Below are 16,969 nucleotides of genomic sequence, written 5' to 3'. Positions count from 1 at the left end.
TATCTCTGCATTCAACAGTTCCAAGAAGTCTGCTGCTGTCCTAGAGTTCTACCTCACTCCTCGTGTGAAAGGAGTAAAAGGGTTCTTTTGGCACAGCAAGCTTGCAAGTAGCAATTGCCTTCAGTGAAGTTAGGAGCCAGGCAACAGCCAAGGTTAAAGTGTTGGCAGGGTGGAAGGAGGAGGAAAAAGCTGGACTGTTCTCATATTCAGTAAAGCCTGAGATCAGAAGGAGAGGCTGGTTCACATGAACCCCTGGGGTTATACACGTAGGTCTCCAAGAGGCAAAATCAATGATGCAGAAAAGCACACTTGCCTCATCAAGGTCTAACACAGCCACAGAAATCAAGGCATTAAGGCCAGACAGAGCAGACTACAGCAGGGCATTTACTGTGTCACCACACACAATTAAGGGACAAGAACACAGCAGATGATGATAAAGTCTGGGTGGAAGCTGCCCAGCTGGCAGGACCTGGCTCCAAGAACTTCTGCACAGAGAGAGCAGTCAGAAAGCAAGGCAGACTAGCTCCATCCAGGTACAGCACCACCGTGCCAAGTACCCTGACAGAAAAAAACAGTACTAGATTTGGGTATTTGAACTCAAAAGGGGAGAGATTTAGAAGCCAAACTTTGCAGATATTCTTTTTTGACAGCCCTTGAAAGCTAACAGGACACAGCCAGCAGGAAAAATGCCATCATTTGTGAAGAGAAAGATGACAAAGAGGTGGCAAAGGAAAGGACATAAAACAGTGACAGGACATCAGCAATTGAACTGCCTCTGTCAATGTTTCTCTCTTGAGAAATGAACAGATGATGAAGTAAAATCCTTTCTTTTGCCCAAGTTCTCACCATGGCTTCCATGCGTGCCCTGCGCTCCTCTTCTTCTTTCTTCTTCCTCATATTCTCCAGATCTTGCTTCGCCTCTGCAAATGACTGTAAGAAAGTGTCAAAGATGCCAAAAAACTCATCTGGCTGCATCTTGCCCTCATTCTCTCCGAAATGCTTCAGTGCCTTGGCGTACTGTCAAAGGGGCAAAAAACACAAAAGCAAAAAATTAGGCAGGCAGTCTGCTGAAGACAACGAGGAAAGCTTATGTGTAACTACACATGTAATTCAATACCCCCTGAGCATTCACGTGCAGAGAAGAAACTGCCTCCCCATGCAGTAACTGAAGTGCCTCTATTACAGCAGGTTCCCAGAGAATCTGCTCTATTGGTTATTCTTTGGGCAACACAGGGCAATGGTGCTGGGGAGCACTATCTGTCCACTCACATTAAAAAGAAGTATTCAATTTCTGAGGCTGATGGAGCTATTTCAGAGAGAGACTGTCTGGCCACATCTCAGCTACAGCTGTGGGTCAGTAGGGGCACGAAAGGCAATGAGCTAGCTGGAGATCAACTACCAAACAAGTAATTCTAGCTCATCCTAACTGATCTAGCCCTTCCACCTTCTCTTTCTCTTTCCCCCTGAATTTCACTTTTAAAAGGGCTAGATTTAGAGGTTTTGTATAATAATGTTGTAGCCCATCCTCTCAGGAGCCTTCTGCTATGTCATCCATCACTCCAGAGTCCTGAGTCAGTGTTGCCTAGGAGACAGGAGACTATGGACAGACACGGCATAAGAGAGGGACAAGGAAAGCAGCCAGGGCTCCAGGGAAGACTTAAAAGAGAGTGAATACATCACAAATAGCTTTTATTTTAATAGGGAAATGTTGAGCCTGCAGGACACATGTGGAAAGAGCCAACTGGCAGGACTTCAATCACAAGGCTGTCCTGATCTGGATATGGTAAATTCGCAGCAACCCCTGGCTTCTGGACACAAGTCTTGCAGTACTTGTACTCTCTTTGTCGCTCCCTCATACTCACAAACATGCCCCTGTACTCACTCAAATGTACCCAACTGCATGCATAGATGGTCTGCATACAGCATGTATATATCCTCTAACCATGCACATCCCAAAACTACATTGCTGTCTCATACACTTTTGCACCGCAAGTGACAGAACTAATGATACACACATGATTCTAATGCTGCCCTGATGTGCAGCTCCTCTAGCACCTTCATGCACCAGCACTGAAGAACACAGCATCCTCACAGACATCCCAGCTCACCAAAACAAAACCAGCCTCTCCCAAACAATAGACTGATTTCCAATCACCACAGCCCAACTTCCCTTTCCTTAGGTGCTCTTGCAGAATGGAAAAGAATAAGAACAGTCCAGGCTCAGATCCCAAGCATAAAATGAATTTGGAAGCAGGACTTATGAAACCCTCTGGCTCTGTACCAGGTAAAGCACAAACAATGTCTCCCAGTTAACTGCAGGGGGAAGAAATCTCCAAGGAAAGCAGCTTCCTTCTGGCACAGCCTGAGACATCCAGCATCTCCCCTCTGCTTTCACTGCCAGGCCCACAAAGCAGTTTGAAGCAATAACTTTTTCTTTTTTTTCTTCCTTTTAAAAGGCTGCGTTCTCAGCCAGAAACAAACAAAGAAACTCAAAGTATCTGGAGAAAAACAAAAAAAAAGCAGGAAAAAAAAGCATTGGAAGGAATGCAAGTTGCTTTGAGCTACCAAACATGGCAGGAGTTGAAGGAAGCACTACAGCAGCAGCAAGTCATGGAAGGATTTCAGAGCATGGAAATAGCAACAGACTGCTTCTCTGTTTAACTCTGTTCTCTGAAACCTCTGAAGGCAAATATGTACATGTGTACACACCTACTACCTTTGTCTCCCTCTCTATATTCTTTCAATATATGACTACTTAAATATACTGTCACAGCTGCCTGGGCACACAGAGGTCACAGTAGGTGTGCTATCTGGAATCTCTTCTCCCTTATCTTGTGGTTAATCCCTGTGAAAACTGAAAAAAAAAATAGGGACAAATTAAGAGCAGTGATTGGAGCTAGCAGCTAGAAGGAAGGCTTATTAGCCTCACAGAGGTTTCCTAGTCTTTAAAGCCAGGAAGCTGAGGAGGGGGTCCATGCCTGAGGATCTTGAATCCTATATAAGTATATGGAAGTCTCCATTAGAGGGTGGTGTCATCTGCAAATGTTTTGCACATAGTCTGCCACCCAACTGCCAGCACCAGCTAATTCTTGCCACACTGACAGAGGGGCATTTGACATTGTGTTCTCACTGCCACATAAAGGAGGGAAAGTACTGATGTGCTGGAAGAATCAAGCATACTAGGGGCCCTCAAGAATGAATATAAAGTGTCTACAGCAGACCTCCCTGCTCTTCTTCCTCCTTATGTTTCTACCATCACGTGTGCTCTGTCAAAATACCAGTGCAGGGATGAGGGGCAGCATGCTGTACAGTGGCTAACAGCTGCTGTCCTGGCTCAGGGTGCTCCAGGCAAAGCAGTACAGAGCAGCCTTAGTAGTTCTGAGCCTCAGCACTCTTTTGTGCTATCTGCCACAAGTTCTGTGTGACGCTGCACGAGTCACTCAGCTGCTCCAAATGCAGATTCCCTCCCTCTATAATACTGCATAGTCTGCAAAATCGGTAGCTCAGTCCTCATGAATGCCCAACACTTGTCCCACCTCTGGAGGTGTTCAAGGCCAGACAGAATGGAGGCCCGGGCCACTTGACAGGTGGGTGGCAACCCTGCCCATGGCAGGGGGATGGAACTTGATGATCTTTAAGGTCCTTTCCAACATATGCTATTCTATGATTCCCAGAATTTTGTGAAGTGCTGTAATAACACATAACAGAGCCTGAAACTTGCCTGTTCCATAAGTCATTTGGGGACAGACGACATGCAAAAGCAAGATGGAAAACTGTTTCAGTGGGGTTTCCAATGTAATAAAGAATGGTATAGCTTTTTTCTTTTTTTTTTTTTTTTTTTCATTAAAAAATTCATTTCCACACCACTAGGGCCCCCAAGCTCCATGATATAACAGGTCCGTAAGATCAGTGCCAGCTCTGCTTCCTCTGCCAAACTTTCCACTGAATTCATCCCTTTGCCAAAGCAAATCGTTTAGACAGTTGTTTATTTTAAAAAGCTATTTCATCAAGGAGAGGGAAAGCGGGACAGCAGTGTGCACACTATTGGCTCTGCTTGCCAACGAAATGTTAAACAGTGGTAGAAGAGCTCTGGAAATGGCAGGAATGGGGTTCTGTGAGGAGGAGGAAAAACAACTACAATAAAAATTTCCTGCTGTCTGTGCCTTCCACTATCGATGAAGAAGACAATGCAAAAACAAATTATATCATGCAACATGAACCGTCTTCCCCAGACAAGTATCCTGAGTTTGCTGTTGCAAAGACTCCAATCCTGTACCAAGGCAGTTCAGATAAAATTGTGCTCTCTGTATGGGGCAGATGCAGATCAGTTAATAGAAAGAGACCCACTAATCTCAGGCAGGACTCTCTTTGTAACTCTTTGCAGCTTCACATCTCTAAACAAATTCTCCCAGGAGTTCAACAGTGACTCTGGAAGTACCTAGACTGTAATCTAGATACAAGCGCTATAGACATTCCTGGTATGTTAGATTCCATCTCACCCTGAAGCATCTGCAGTTCTACACACAGAAGCTACACAATTTATCGCATGGTTGTTTCTGATGGCAGGCTATAGTGCCTGCCCATGCACACTCCCTGCCCTGACTTCCTCAGTCTCCGACTCAACCTCTTCCTTATCCACCAGCCTTGGAGGCTGACAGAAAACACCAGTCTCTAAACATGAATGGCTGAAGTGCACAGTAAATGGCACTTGGAGTACAGTATTTCGTTATTTTCATAACATTCTGCCATTAATGTCTATATATTTTCTTAAATGGATTTTGGCTTTTACTGCCTTGCTGCTCTTCAAAACAGTTACTACACGTGCTAAGCTTATTAAATACACGTGCAGATTCTGAACTCCAGTCTCTCCCATGATAAATATAAACACTCTGCCTCACAGTAGATGTCATGAGAAAATCTGGAGATGGACACTTTTCCTACCCTCCTCATCAGCTTTGCCTGAAATGAGACCTCCCTTATGCCTCTGCAGAGCAGCTTAGGCTTCATTTTCAACCCCAACCCCCTTTGGAGTCATGCAGCTGACATGACTACCAACTACATAGGAATGATACTACCTTACAAGGCTGACTTAATTCTAGGAGGATCCAAAACACTTAACAAAAGGGTTTGTCATAAACCTCACATAAAGTAGAAGAGTTTTAAAGCAATAGTTATGTCCATATCTGTCAGCATTCAAAGATACCCTGAAGTTTCATGTAGGACAAACGTCACTATATTCAAGTAAGAAAATGAAATTCACACAACAGGAGGACACTGTTAGTCCCCTTGGACATTTTCTTTGCTTCCCCACAGGAAACTAAGAAAAGAATTTTCACCAATAAATAAATAAATAAATAAATAATAATAATAAAGTTTTGTTTTGTTTTGTTTCTTTTTTTCCTGAAATGAAAAAGTCAGCTTTTTGTCTGCTACAACATGTAAGAACTGGTGACAGATTCCAGGGCAGAATTTCACTTTCTCCTGCCCACAGCTTCCAGTTTATGGGAAATGGCAGAAAACATTATCCCTTGATCTAATCTATATATTCCTTTATAAAGTGGTATTGAAAGTGAGAAAAACACAAAAAGAACAAGAACCAGCTGTGCTAGGGAGCCTATTTAAAACGTTAGCCTAAGTTTTCAGTCACTTCTTAACTACACCATCTGTTTACCGAATGAAGATAAGTACAGTTACAAAGCTTTTGCTGCAAACAAGGATGTCTGCATGTGACAGTCTGGCCCTTTAAGTTTAAAATATCACTTCTTCATGACCACTAGCAGTAAATAATCCTGTTTAAGAAAGAAGGCCAAAAAGGAAAAAAGTATTGAGTGGGACTGTGATAAATGTCCTCCGCAGAGAAGGTCAGTACCACACCTTGTAATGGAGTGTTTCCAAAACTTCAGTACTGAAATGATTTTTGCCTGTACTCAATATTCCAAAAATAAAAAGCTTCCCAGGTTTGAAAAGATAATTTGTATTGTTTTAAATGCCAGCTGAGGAAACATGGCTCCGATTAACTCATGGCAATCAATTAGCCACATCTATATTTAGAAAGATATCCAACTCCAGCTGTTAAAACTAGGACTTCATTATTATTAATAAATCTGTGAACCAGACGAATTCTTCCTGGGCCCCTTTAGATGTTTTTAAAAGACCTCCCTTTCCCACTACTTTTTTCTTTTCTTTTTATTATTTGCTTTGCTATAAGAAATGAAAATTAAAAAAAAAAAAAAAAAAAAAGAGGATAATCAGATGTCTTAGTCTCCCTCTTCCTTTAATTAGCTACTTACAGTAGGTTTCCATGGTAAAGAAAAACAAAAGAAGTAAAAAAAAAAGAAAAACGTTTGTGATTCAACAAACACAGAGAGACCACTGAGAATGGAAGATGTTACAGGCTTTGCAAAGCACATCTGGTTTGTTGAAATTTTTCTGCTTTTTTTTTCCTTTTTTAAAGAAACAGGAAAAAGAGGAAGAAGGGAGGGGAAAAATAATATGAGGCAAACATGGGAAATAGCTCAGCATTGGTAAGGACAGACAGTTCCCTTTCAGGAGTCCAAAAGCAGCTTATTGCCAGCATAAGAGCCAAAGCCATAGGTTGAGCAGAAGTTGGAAAGGCATGCATTCAAATATAGCGAGGAGAAGGTAGAGAAACATTTCCTAAGCATGTTATAGTCATTAAAGTAAAGCATCTCTTCTTGTTGAGGGCTTTATGTTGCCTGTGGCTAAAAAAGTGCAACAACTTCCAGACATATTGGTCCATCTGCAGGGAGGCTTTCTGGTTATTTTTAAAGCAAAAAAAAAAAAAAACCAAACCAGTTTTTCTGCAAGTGTCTGATCAAGGAAAGCAGCATTGCTATTAGATGTACAGCACTTGCTGCTTTTTATCCCATAACTGACCTCATAAATAAATCACGTTGGGCTTTAAGCCTCAGTGTGTCAAAGGAAAGGTTCACATATATCTGTAACATCAAACCAAAAGCCAAGGAGAGAGAGTCATTCACTTCCAAAAATGTGCACCTAACTAATGAAGTTGAAAATGTACCCAACCATAAAATAGAAGCCTCCAAGCCAGAGAACCTTGTATTTTTCTCAGTGAAGGTGTGGAACGTAAAATGTTGGTTTTGTGATTATAAAGCAAGTACACAGTGTGACAATTACTATGCTGGAAGGGGTCTGAACATTCTCAAGCAACAAGACAACAATGAAAAAATTAGGCAAATTATTCTCCACAAAATTTTGTCACAATACCAGCAAGTGTTACATTGCCCAGCTTTGTCTTCAAAGTGAAGTAATAACTACTGCCCACTGGCATTTGCCAGAATAGCTAGCTCTAGATGAGACCCTGTAGCTCCTGTTCTTAGCATCTGCAAGTCAATATTACCAAGATCATCTCCACAGAAAGGAAATGCTTTGCAGCTCCCAAATGACATTACTGCAGAGTGATCAGATGAATAAAGAATCTTAACATCCACATCCTTATCCTGTATTTTGTCTAACCTTCAAAATCTAAGGTCTAGCAATCCAAAGGCACAGGTTTCATTAATAACACAACAGGTCCCTTAACACTGCTTATATATCCCTGCAAGGACTGACACCAGGAGTGGAAACAACTCAATCCAAAAGAAACAACACATTTGCTTCATGAAGCCAAGAGCTTTTAACATGCCAGCCAACAAGGGTAGATTTGCCATTACATATCGTTTACTTTAGAACTTGCTCTTCTCTAAACATTTTCATATGCTTATAATCTTTTCCTATAAATTCCTCCTCATTCAACTGAGAGACAGAGGGTTTAGTGCCAGACTCCAATCATCAGCAAAGAACAAGCACCTCCTTAGCTGTGCAAATCTGGTAATGGAGGTGCAGACAGTAGAACTACAAAATGATCACAGCAGCACTCAAAGAGTAACACACACACGGTGCAGGCTCTGTGAGAACGATTCAGAAAGGTCTGACAAAACATGAATGTTTGGAATCGCTGTCCTTGTAACAAAATACAAGCAGTCACAAAGAAGTGTAAGTGGAAAAGACCAGGTACTCAGGGTTATCAAACTACTCAAAGATGCACTTTTAAAGGAAAGAAATGAAGTGCAAATGGTCCCAGTTGAATGAGCAGGGTGGGACGGAGGTCACTATCACTGATTACCAAAGGACCCCTTTTGAGAGATTGGATAAAAGGCAGTCCCTTCAACATAACAGCACTGACATCACCATTACAGTTCCATGCCACACACAGACAACATTACCTGTTAAGGCAGATTAACAACAAGCGGGTAAGAGCACTGAATGTTCTCTTAATCTTAAAATGTGGTGTAAATTGCTACAGATCAAATCAGAAAAAGAGAAACTTCAGTCTAAAACACTTTCAGTTTCCATTGTCATTTTTACTCCATTCCAAATATCTACAATTCCTGCTTTCACTTTAATGCACGCTTTTGTCTCAATCAACGCTTCAAAAGTATTCATACCTTGTCTCTTGCATCATTGAGGAGGTCTTCTAACTCTGAGAAGCTGAAACTTGCAACAGTGATGAAATCACTCATGACAGGAACAAACCTGTCCCCTGATTCCCGTATGCGTCTCTTCTGATAATCCAGCTCCTGAAAGAGAAGAAGTAAGATATACAGACAGGCAATCATCAAAGACTTCTCACTAAGAAATAAGGGAGTGGGGAAGCCCACGTATTTCACTCAGTACAGAGCATGCTCTGCTTCCAAATCTCGCGTACTAATTCAAAATTCTAACTCAAAAACCCATTTCTCACTAAACCCAAGGTTCTGCCCTCGCAACATGAGACAGAAGCCTAATGTGGGAAGAAGGAAAGCCTCAGTTATGGTTTCCTATATCCCAGAGTAACCACCACTCCCACGAAAGCCACCAATGTGCTGAATTTCTAAAGCAATTTTAGTATCAAGTACTTGAAATACTGCAGATGTTGCTTCTCTTTTGTTAACTTTGTTTCATGTTTTATTTTTCTCTGGGCAGAATGATAAATTCTATGCAGAATGACTAATAATAAGGAATGTAGGAGAACAAGAAATTTTTAATTGCAAGTTTCTCTCCATCTTTTCTTTGCATGGTGGCTCAAAAGACTGTTCTCTTGGAGAAGTGCACACACATGCCTTATCTATAGATTGTGCTTCCTAGCTCTGGACCTCCTCTTTAGTTCTCTGAAAAGCACTGTCTGAGCAGCAAAAAAAAGATGCCAAAATTGATTCAATTACAGAAGAAAAAGCTGGAAAACAACATTTGCCAGAACCCTGCTTAACCAGCAAGCATTTGCTTGGATGTCACAAAAGTCATGGATTTATAAAATGGAGCTACAGGAAACTAAACTTTATCTGCTACTAAAAAAAAATAAATAAAAGTAACTCTTTTTGGCTCAAGTTCTTAATATTAAGCCAAGATTACTGATATTATCCCTTTCCATACTCTAGTCACCACATTTGTAGCACTGAAAAAACTACAAAACTTCTCAAAATGATGAAGACTGGCACTCTCCCATGTCTGTGCTTGGTTTGTGTGCAGCCAATGGTCTCATGAGGACAATGAAATAGTAATCTGGTATTTTATTCTCAGCTGAATAATCAGTGGGAATGATAAAGTCTTGCCGTCCCTGTAGGGAAATCAGCATGAAACAACAGGTCAAGTTATGATCTGACCCTCTGTTCCCTTTGGAAAAAATAGTTTTGTGCTGGCTGCAACTTCTGCTACATGTATGTTTGGTGCTCTGTGTTGCTGGCCACCAAAAGGCTGGTTCACAGATCCAAATGAGTGGTTTTATAAGAATTTATGCAGAGAAACACCTTGGGATTTGCTCCACATTGTTGATGAATGCAAAGAATTACTCTGGTCATTGATAATCTAAAATTAGATGGGCTATCTCTTCTCTTCTGACATGAGTTGGAAAGAGGACGTAACCACTATAAGAAAATACCACAAGGTAGAAAAGCAGCAGGAAAAACAATGAGTAGGTGTCCAGAGAACAACCACATTAAAGAAGTGCTGCCTCTCCTGATTTATATTGCATTCTCTTTTCCACTGCTTTTTCTACTACATCATCAGGGTCTGTCCCAAGAGTGCTACTCCATTACACCACTTTGCACTGCACTGTCTCTACGCTACAATCCCTCTGAGCTGGATTTTACAAATAAAGGAAATGACATCTCACATGCTTCCGAGGATTACACATTTTATTCAGCCACGCTTTCTCCTTCTGATTTTTAAGCTAATTTTAGTTCAAAGCTGCTCTATCCACTCCTCACCATTCTCCCCCTCCCTCCACTTCCTGACTAGGTACGCATAGTAGTTCTTCTATCTCACACATACTGTTGAGATCTATGGCATTTGGGACTGCTACGAGCGAGCAATGTTTTTCAAAGCAAAATTAAGATTAGGTAGTCTAATCCTCAATTTCAAAGTCAGTCCTTCCTTGTAGCTTAATTCTTCCAAATGAAAAATGTCCACAGAAGTAACCAGCATGATTATGTAATCAGCCAAAGAGTGATGTCAGCAAACAAGAGACTCTTCTGTACTTTCTAGAAATGGTCTATATTAGTCATAACAGTGTGACAGTACATGCTAGTACTGCTCCTCGTTGTCTGGGCTACTGGCTCTCCAGATGTATGAAGTGATTCAACATGAAATGGGGTTCTCCAAGTATTGGTCATAATCTCCTTGTTGAATGAGAGGATTCCACTGATACAATTTAATTCCAAATTTGAAGAGGACCAAAAATTACTTAGCTGTCCTTTTGAGAGCATTTTACACAAGGTAATAGCTATATGAATATCTTAACAAAGGAATGAATTTTATTTTTACTAAAAAGCTGCAAATCCAGGAAAGCAAAAGGTTAATAGTACCTTCAAGAACATCTGACTGTGAAACTATTTTTAGCTTTCTATTCTTAAGGGGCCTTGAAGAAACTTCGCAGTCACTGGAGCCAAGGCTGTGGTGAGAACACACTGGACAGGAATCAAGAATCGCACCTTTCCCTCCTCCCCCTTCCACCTGACAGCAATCTTCTATTGTTGCTGTAGTGCTGCTTTTTACATGCCAGAAAACCACAAACTGAGCAAGCAGACTGGGAGGTTCTGGCAACCCCAGATGATAAATACCATGGCAAGAAGGGCAAGGGGGGAAGATAGTGATTGAATGGGAAGAAAAGTTGCCCATTGAACCCATCTACAGGAAAGAGAAGAAAAATTGTCTGCAAAGGCAGAGGACAAATAACCCAATCACAGAAAGTAAAACAGAAGTAGGTACTCACATTTCAACAGGGGGGATTGCCTGCCTCAGCCAAATCTGGGCCTCTCTTCAAGTCATGAACTTTATGTCAGCTTTCACTTTACAGGTACTTTTAATTCCCAGACATGGCTTCTGGTGAATGCAGCAATATCTCTTCCCATTGCTGCCTTCTCCCTTACCCCAACAATCATGGTTTGGAAGATTTGTTTTTTCCCAGGAGGACCACTGGCTAATTAGGTAATGGACTGTTGGAGACAACCAGACAGCCTGGCTGGTAGGCCACAGAACTTTCTCACTGCCCCCAGGATCCAAACCAAACTCAGGCCAGGTGGAAGGAAAATTAAGTCATCACTGTCTGTCTTACAGCAGATCTGAAGGACTGGAGAGCCCTGGTTTACTTTCTTGTAGATAGGTAATCATTTCACAGAAACCACACAATAAAATTCCCAGCAACTGGTCAGCAGTTCCACAGAAGAAGCTGCAGAATGAATGGCAAAGGCAGCAAAGAACGCTTGCTAAAAACCAGAATATTTCTCTGGGATGGCATTGTTACACTGTGGCTAGGACATATGGAAGATGCCTTATATACCTTCACAGAGGGGGAGGCAAACGCTTGAGACTGCTCAAAGCCACACATGTAACCATGGCACAAACAAGAAGCAAATGTGGGAGTTCCTAGCTCTCACCACCAAGTATGGTGCTCTTGCATTGTGGCTCTCCTGCCTCAGGAGCCCATCCCCAGGAACAAAATCAACATTCTAACCAATAAAGTCTTCCAGGCAGGGAAATCACAGATGACGCGTGAATTTGTGACTCCAGACCCATGCCTTAACTTTAACTCCTACAGTTCAATACAAACAACTGCATCAGTACATCATTTGTACTGTTCTCTGCTGAGATGAAATTCTCTGCACCAAGAACAGATTAAACACAAGTAACTTAAGTCCAGTTAGAAGGTTTTCATTAATTTTACTGAGCAGGTACATTTCAGCTTTGCTTGACAGCTCCATTCTCTCATCTTTATCTAGTCTACTTTCATAAGGAGTGCACAGGATATATTAGGGTTGTATATTAGAGTGCACTACCTGTTTACTACTACTCCAAGGGACATGTGAAACACTTGCTCAGCAGTCATCCATCCCCCAGAAAGAACGAGAAAGAATTTTATTTTTCCTTCCAGTGCATGCCATTTGTCAAACTGTCCTTTTACTCTCCAGGCTGAGATCAAATAAGCTTTTCATTAGGCTTAAGTCTGCTAAGATCATCAGCAGGAGCTCCACATGACAAGCTTTTATTTGTTTTTTCTTGGTTAGTGCATTCTGGAATGGAATGGAACTGAAAAAGAAAGCCCACTTTCTCTTATCATAAAATATATAGTGCCCCTGATTCTGACTGTGATACTTTACATATGGAGCTTTGGAAACCTTCAGATACTTACAGCTTCAACAGCTTTCAATCCGGTCTTTATATTGTTGACTTCCTTCTCCAGCTCTACCAGGCTGCACAGGAGACAGACATGAAGGAGATAAAACAAAAAGAGCAGTGTTAAACAGGAGTACAGGAACTGTGCAGCAGAACAAACAGATCATTTGCCCATCAAATCTGGAATCCAGCTTCTGGCACCAGCCACATCAGATGATCAGAAATGAGGAGAAAGGGATCTGTTAATGTTCCATGCTGCTTTTTGTATGATATGTAAGAAGATGCAGGTCCTCATTGCCTGTGGTCACACTACAGATCAGGATTTTCTTCCCCTCAGAATATCTGCCCTGTAAGCTCAGCCTGACCCTCCAGCAAGGAGCATTTGTCACACGGGCAGGCTGGCACAGTGTGAGGGTCCCAGCTTTAGCACACACATCAATGTACTCTCAGACCATCTCTACATATTATTCATGAACCAGTCAACTGCTAAGTTCTATTAGAAATTCATTTACATGAATGTTTTGTCTTTCTCATGGTCCAAAATACTGTTTTTTTTTGTCATCTGCACTTCCACCATGTGAAAGTCCTTGCAGGCTTACACTGTTACTGAGCATGTAACCCTATTGTTAACCAAATGTTTCCCCAGACACAAGTGGTGTACGAATTTGCTGTTTGTCATATACAAACAAGAGCTTTTCCCTAGAGCTTGTCCGGAAAAAAAGCTTCTCATTTCCAGTTAAACAGTATGTAATTATTTTGCAAGTCAGCAGGTATCTTCTCTACATATTTGATTATTTCAGCCTGAGTAATTCTATTATTAGAAGTAGATTACCCCTCCAAAACAAGACCTTGAAGTATGAAACTACACTTATTTTTCACTTATATTTTTTCACATGTCTTTCAGTAGGTGGTGTAGTTTCTTGCATAAAGAACCACAGCTGGACAAATAACATGCAAAGATATTTCTACACAGTGCTCTGGAAATTAAAAATGTTAATATCGTAGGGGATGCTTTGAGTATTCACTGTTAACAAACATCTGTGGAAGTGAAAAAAAAAAATACTGCAATTTGTGCAGATGCCTTTGACATTTTTGTGCAGAAGTTTGAACAACCTTCTTCAAAACGGCTAATTTAGTCTCTATACCTTTCTGGTTCTGGATTAGAAACAAACTAATAATAAAATAATCCAGAAAAAAAACCCACCGCATGACATAGATAAGGAACCAAAGAGTATGGTGAGTGAATTACAGTGACCTGTCTGGTTACAACATCTGATTTGGAAACAGAGTAGCTATAAACATGTCTGAGTAAAGCAGTCAGTTTGGTTAAGCAAATTATTTTGGACCAAGATTCCCTGCTGATCTACATTTGAATAACATCAAAGATGTCAGCAAAGCCACTGCAGGTATCCCAGCTGGAAGGCTGGTCCTGATTTTGTAACATCTCCACCAGAGGAAGCTGTGGCAGGACATCAGGAAAAACTGCTGCTCAGAAAGAGTAGTGAGGTATTGAAACAGGCTGCTCAGGGAGGTGCTGCCTCTGGAGGTGTTCAAGAAATGTGTAAAAGTGTCACTGAGTACATGGTTAGTGGGCACTATTGGTGGTAGGTGAACTGTTGCACTAGATAATCTTAGTGGTCTTTCCAACCTCAATAACTCTATGATTCTAAGACAACAAAGAAGAAAAGAAATAATCACTAGGCTAACAGAAATCACTGTGAACTACAGCTGTGGGAACAAGAAGTAGGACTGGACTTACTTGACTTTTGCTGCTTCTGGAAGATGCTGCAATTCAGTCTGAATATCTAGGATATCTGGATAATTCTTCTCAAAGATCATAATCAAATAGTGCAACAGTGTAATGTTCCTTAAAAAAAAAAAAAAAAAGGAAGTTGCTGAAAGGGAAGGGAAGATACAACAATTGTGACAAATGAGTAAAGAATATCTGGGTAGGAAATGTCATTGACTGAGGAAAATAAGCAATAGATCAGCATAGATCAGCAGTTAGCAGCTCTGTTATAGAAAGAAAAGCACCATAGATTAAAATAAATTAGTCCTTTATGAACCATTCCTACTGAAATCCCAAGTGCCTTGATTAGTTCTAGGAGTAACAGTATGCTTCCAGTCATCTCCACAGATAGTATAATGGAAAAAACATTGCACAATACAATATACTATTTATCCCCATACACTTCAGAGAATAAACAAATGTACTAAAGTGACATTAACTAAAAAGGTTTTTCTCAGAGGTAACGTGGGAAAGAAAATAAAAGTTAACTAAGAAGAATAAAAATTCTTGGAAGTCCAAAGATGCAAAGAAGATTCCTACAGAAAAACAGCTATATTCAAATAGTCAGGGTCCCTGACAAAAACAACAGCTCAAGCAAGAGTGGAAAGAAATGAGATCTAGAAGAGATGTAAGAGCAGCTTTAAGAACTGTAAAATAAATGGTGAATTCTGCATCAGTGAATTTTGTATGCAGAGAGAGCAGCCAGCCATAACAGCTTCTTGACACTGGTGCTGCTTGGTTAACTGACAGGAAGATAGCAGATAGCCACTGTTTCACTAAGACCAGAGCCTGGGAGGTAGAGAGAGAATAAAATCTGCAAAGGGCATTTAATGTATGGAAAATTGAGTCAAGTCACATTAAGGCAAAAAGAAAAAAAAAGAAAAAAAAAGAAAAAAAAATAAAGTTCAACATTTGCTACACATGTATTAGCCTCAGTATATGGAAAGGACATCATGTTAGTCAAAACAGAGTCTTATTATTTCAAACTCGAATAGGTAGCAAAGAATTTCCTATGGTTTCTTGCCACTATTATTCATTCTGTCATAATCTGAAGTCATTTCACCATAGCTGTGGTCTCAGCAGGTCTCACAATTTGAGGAACATATAAGTTAGTACGAAGCAGTCTAGGAAATCTTCAAGGAAAATCTTAGCACTGCTGAAGCCTGAAGGTGGTATTTTCTTCACAGCCACAGTTGGATTAATTTCCAGAGTCAGCATGGGGATATGAAGCAGAACATGGGGTAACAAAATAAAGACCTGCAGCCCATGTCCATAAACAGTTAGCTTTACTACAAAAAAAAACAAAAACCCACATCTATTTTCCTTAGCTGCTCCAGATACAGCCAAGGTCAGTCTCACCAAGCTACAACTTGTAGTTCTGGTGTAGGTAAAATTTATGCGAGTCATGCATCAGAAACATTTCCATGTTTCACAGGACATGTAAGACTGTGCTCAGAGTTTTTTGTGTTTTCTTCTTTGCAAAACCCCATTCATAAATCTTCAGTATAAAAGGCAAATTCCATAGAAATCCTCCTCCTCCCGAACTTATTTCAGTGTAATACTACATTTTGTCATCTTTGTATAGCATTGCAGAAACCCAATCCAACAACAGATGTGCACTGTCCAAACGAATGATAGAATTTGAACGCTTTGTTATTAACTCATCTTAAATGTTTCAGGATACATTAGACTGAAAAGCACTACTTAAATGCCAAATAAGACACGGTCTAGAGACTAAAAAAGAAGAAAAAGAACAAAATCAAATACAGTCACTTCTGTTACAATATTAAGAGGTGCAGCAGCACAGTTACTAACTCATGTGAGGCTTTTTAGCCTACCTGTCTATGCTGGATTTGGTGTCTGCAATTTTGTTCAGGCTGGAGACTTTGAAGCCATATGCGCTTCCCCTTTGGCCCTTGTTCATGTAATTTCCGAAGGCCAGAACGACCTCCAGGAGCTGCCTCAAACGTTTGCTGCGGATGAGTTCTTTGGATGCCAGAAGAATAGCTTGGAAAGAGAAAAGAAGCAACCAGGTTATTGTTTTTAACACATTTTCACCCATAAACTGAAAGGCCTAACGTGCCCATCTGACTGCATGTACATGAACAGACAACGTAGAGGCAGAGGCAGGACAATTGGAAGGAAGATACACCTCCTCATTCTGCAGGACACTCCTCTGAACCCAGGAGTAGGGCTGTTCTCCTGGGTCTCCCACACCAAAAACACAGGTGGTGGGAACAGGCGTAAGGCTAGAGCTCATCTGAAAATGCAGAGTGGAAGATACTCCCCTCCTCAATCTGATAACCAGGAATGCTGCACAGAAGCCATGGCACTCTTCTTGTAAGTGACACATTTCTACAACAACAACATTCTGAGGCAGCTAGCCTAACTGCTCCAAGGAGATGGAAAGTGCAAGGACTGAGAGTGAGAAGGGAAGGAAGACCTGCACAGAAGGGCCATGGAAGCTTTCATCAGTTCAGAAATACCTGGTAGCACACTGATGTGTGTCAG

At 41.0% G+C, this 16,969-nt stretch overlaps 1 protein-coding gene across 9 annotated transcripts in view; it reads right to left on the bottom strand.

Moving 5' to 3' along the window:
* The window catches only part of DAAM2 (dishevelled associated activator of morphogenesis 2), a 197,640-nt gene that overhangs the window by 7,006 nt on the left and 173,665 nt on the right, over positions 1 to 16,969 (bottom strand). For all 9 annotated transcript variants that reach the window (XM_072333778.1, XM_072333775.1, XM_072333774.1 and 6 more), the window contains 5 exons: positions 16,297 to 16,465; positions 14,429 to 14,536; positions 12,686 to 12,746; positions 8,469 to 8,600; positions 847 to 1,017 (listed from right to left, as the gene is read on the bottom strand). In XM_072333778.1, the coding sequence (XP_072189879.1) occupies positions 847 to 1,017; positions 8,469 to 8,600; positions 12,686 to 12,746; positions 14,429 to 14,536; positions 16,297 to 16,465 (641 nt within the window). The remainder of the gene's footprint in view (positions 1 to 846; positions 1,018 to 8,468; positions 8,601 to 12,685; positions 12,747 to 14,428; positions 14,537 to 16,296; positions 16,466 to 16,969) is intronic.

The sequence above is a fragment of the Excalfactoria chinensis genome, chromosome 3, assembly GCF_039878825.1.
Source record: "Excalfactoria chinensis isolate bCotChi1 chromosome 3, bCotChi1.hap2, whole genome shotgun sequence".
In the NCBI taxonomy this organism is placed as follows: domain Eukaryota; kingdom Metazoa; phylum Chordata; class Aves; order Galliformes; family Phasianidae; genus Excalfactoria; species Excalfactoria chinensis.
The sequence above is the reverse complement of the archived record's forward strand: the minus strand, read 5'-3'. Positions and strand labels throughout refer to the sequence as shown.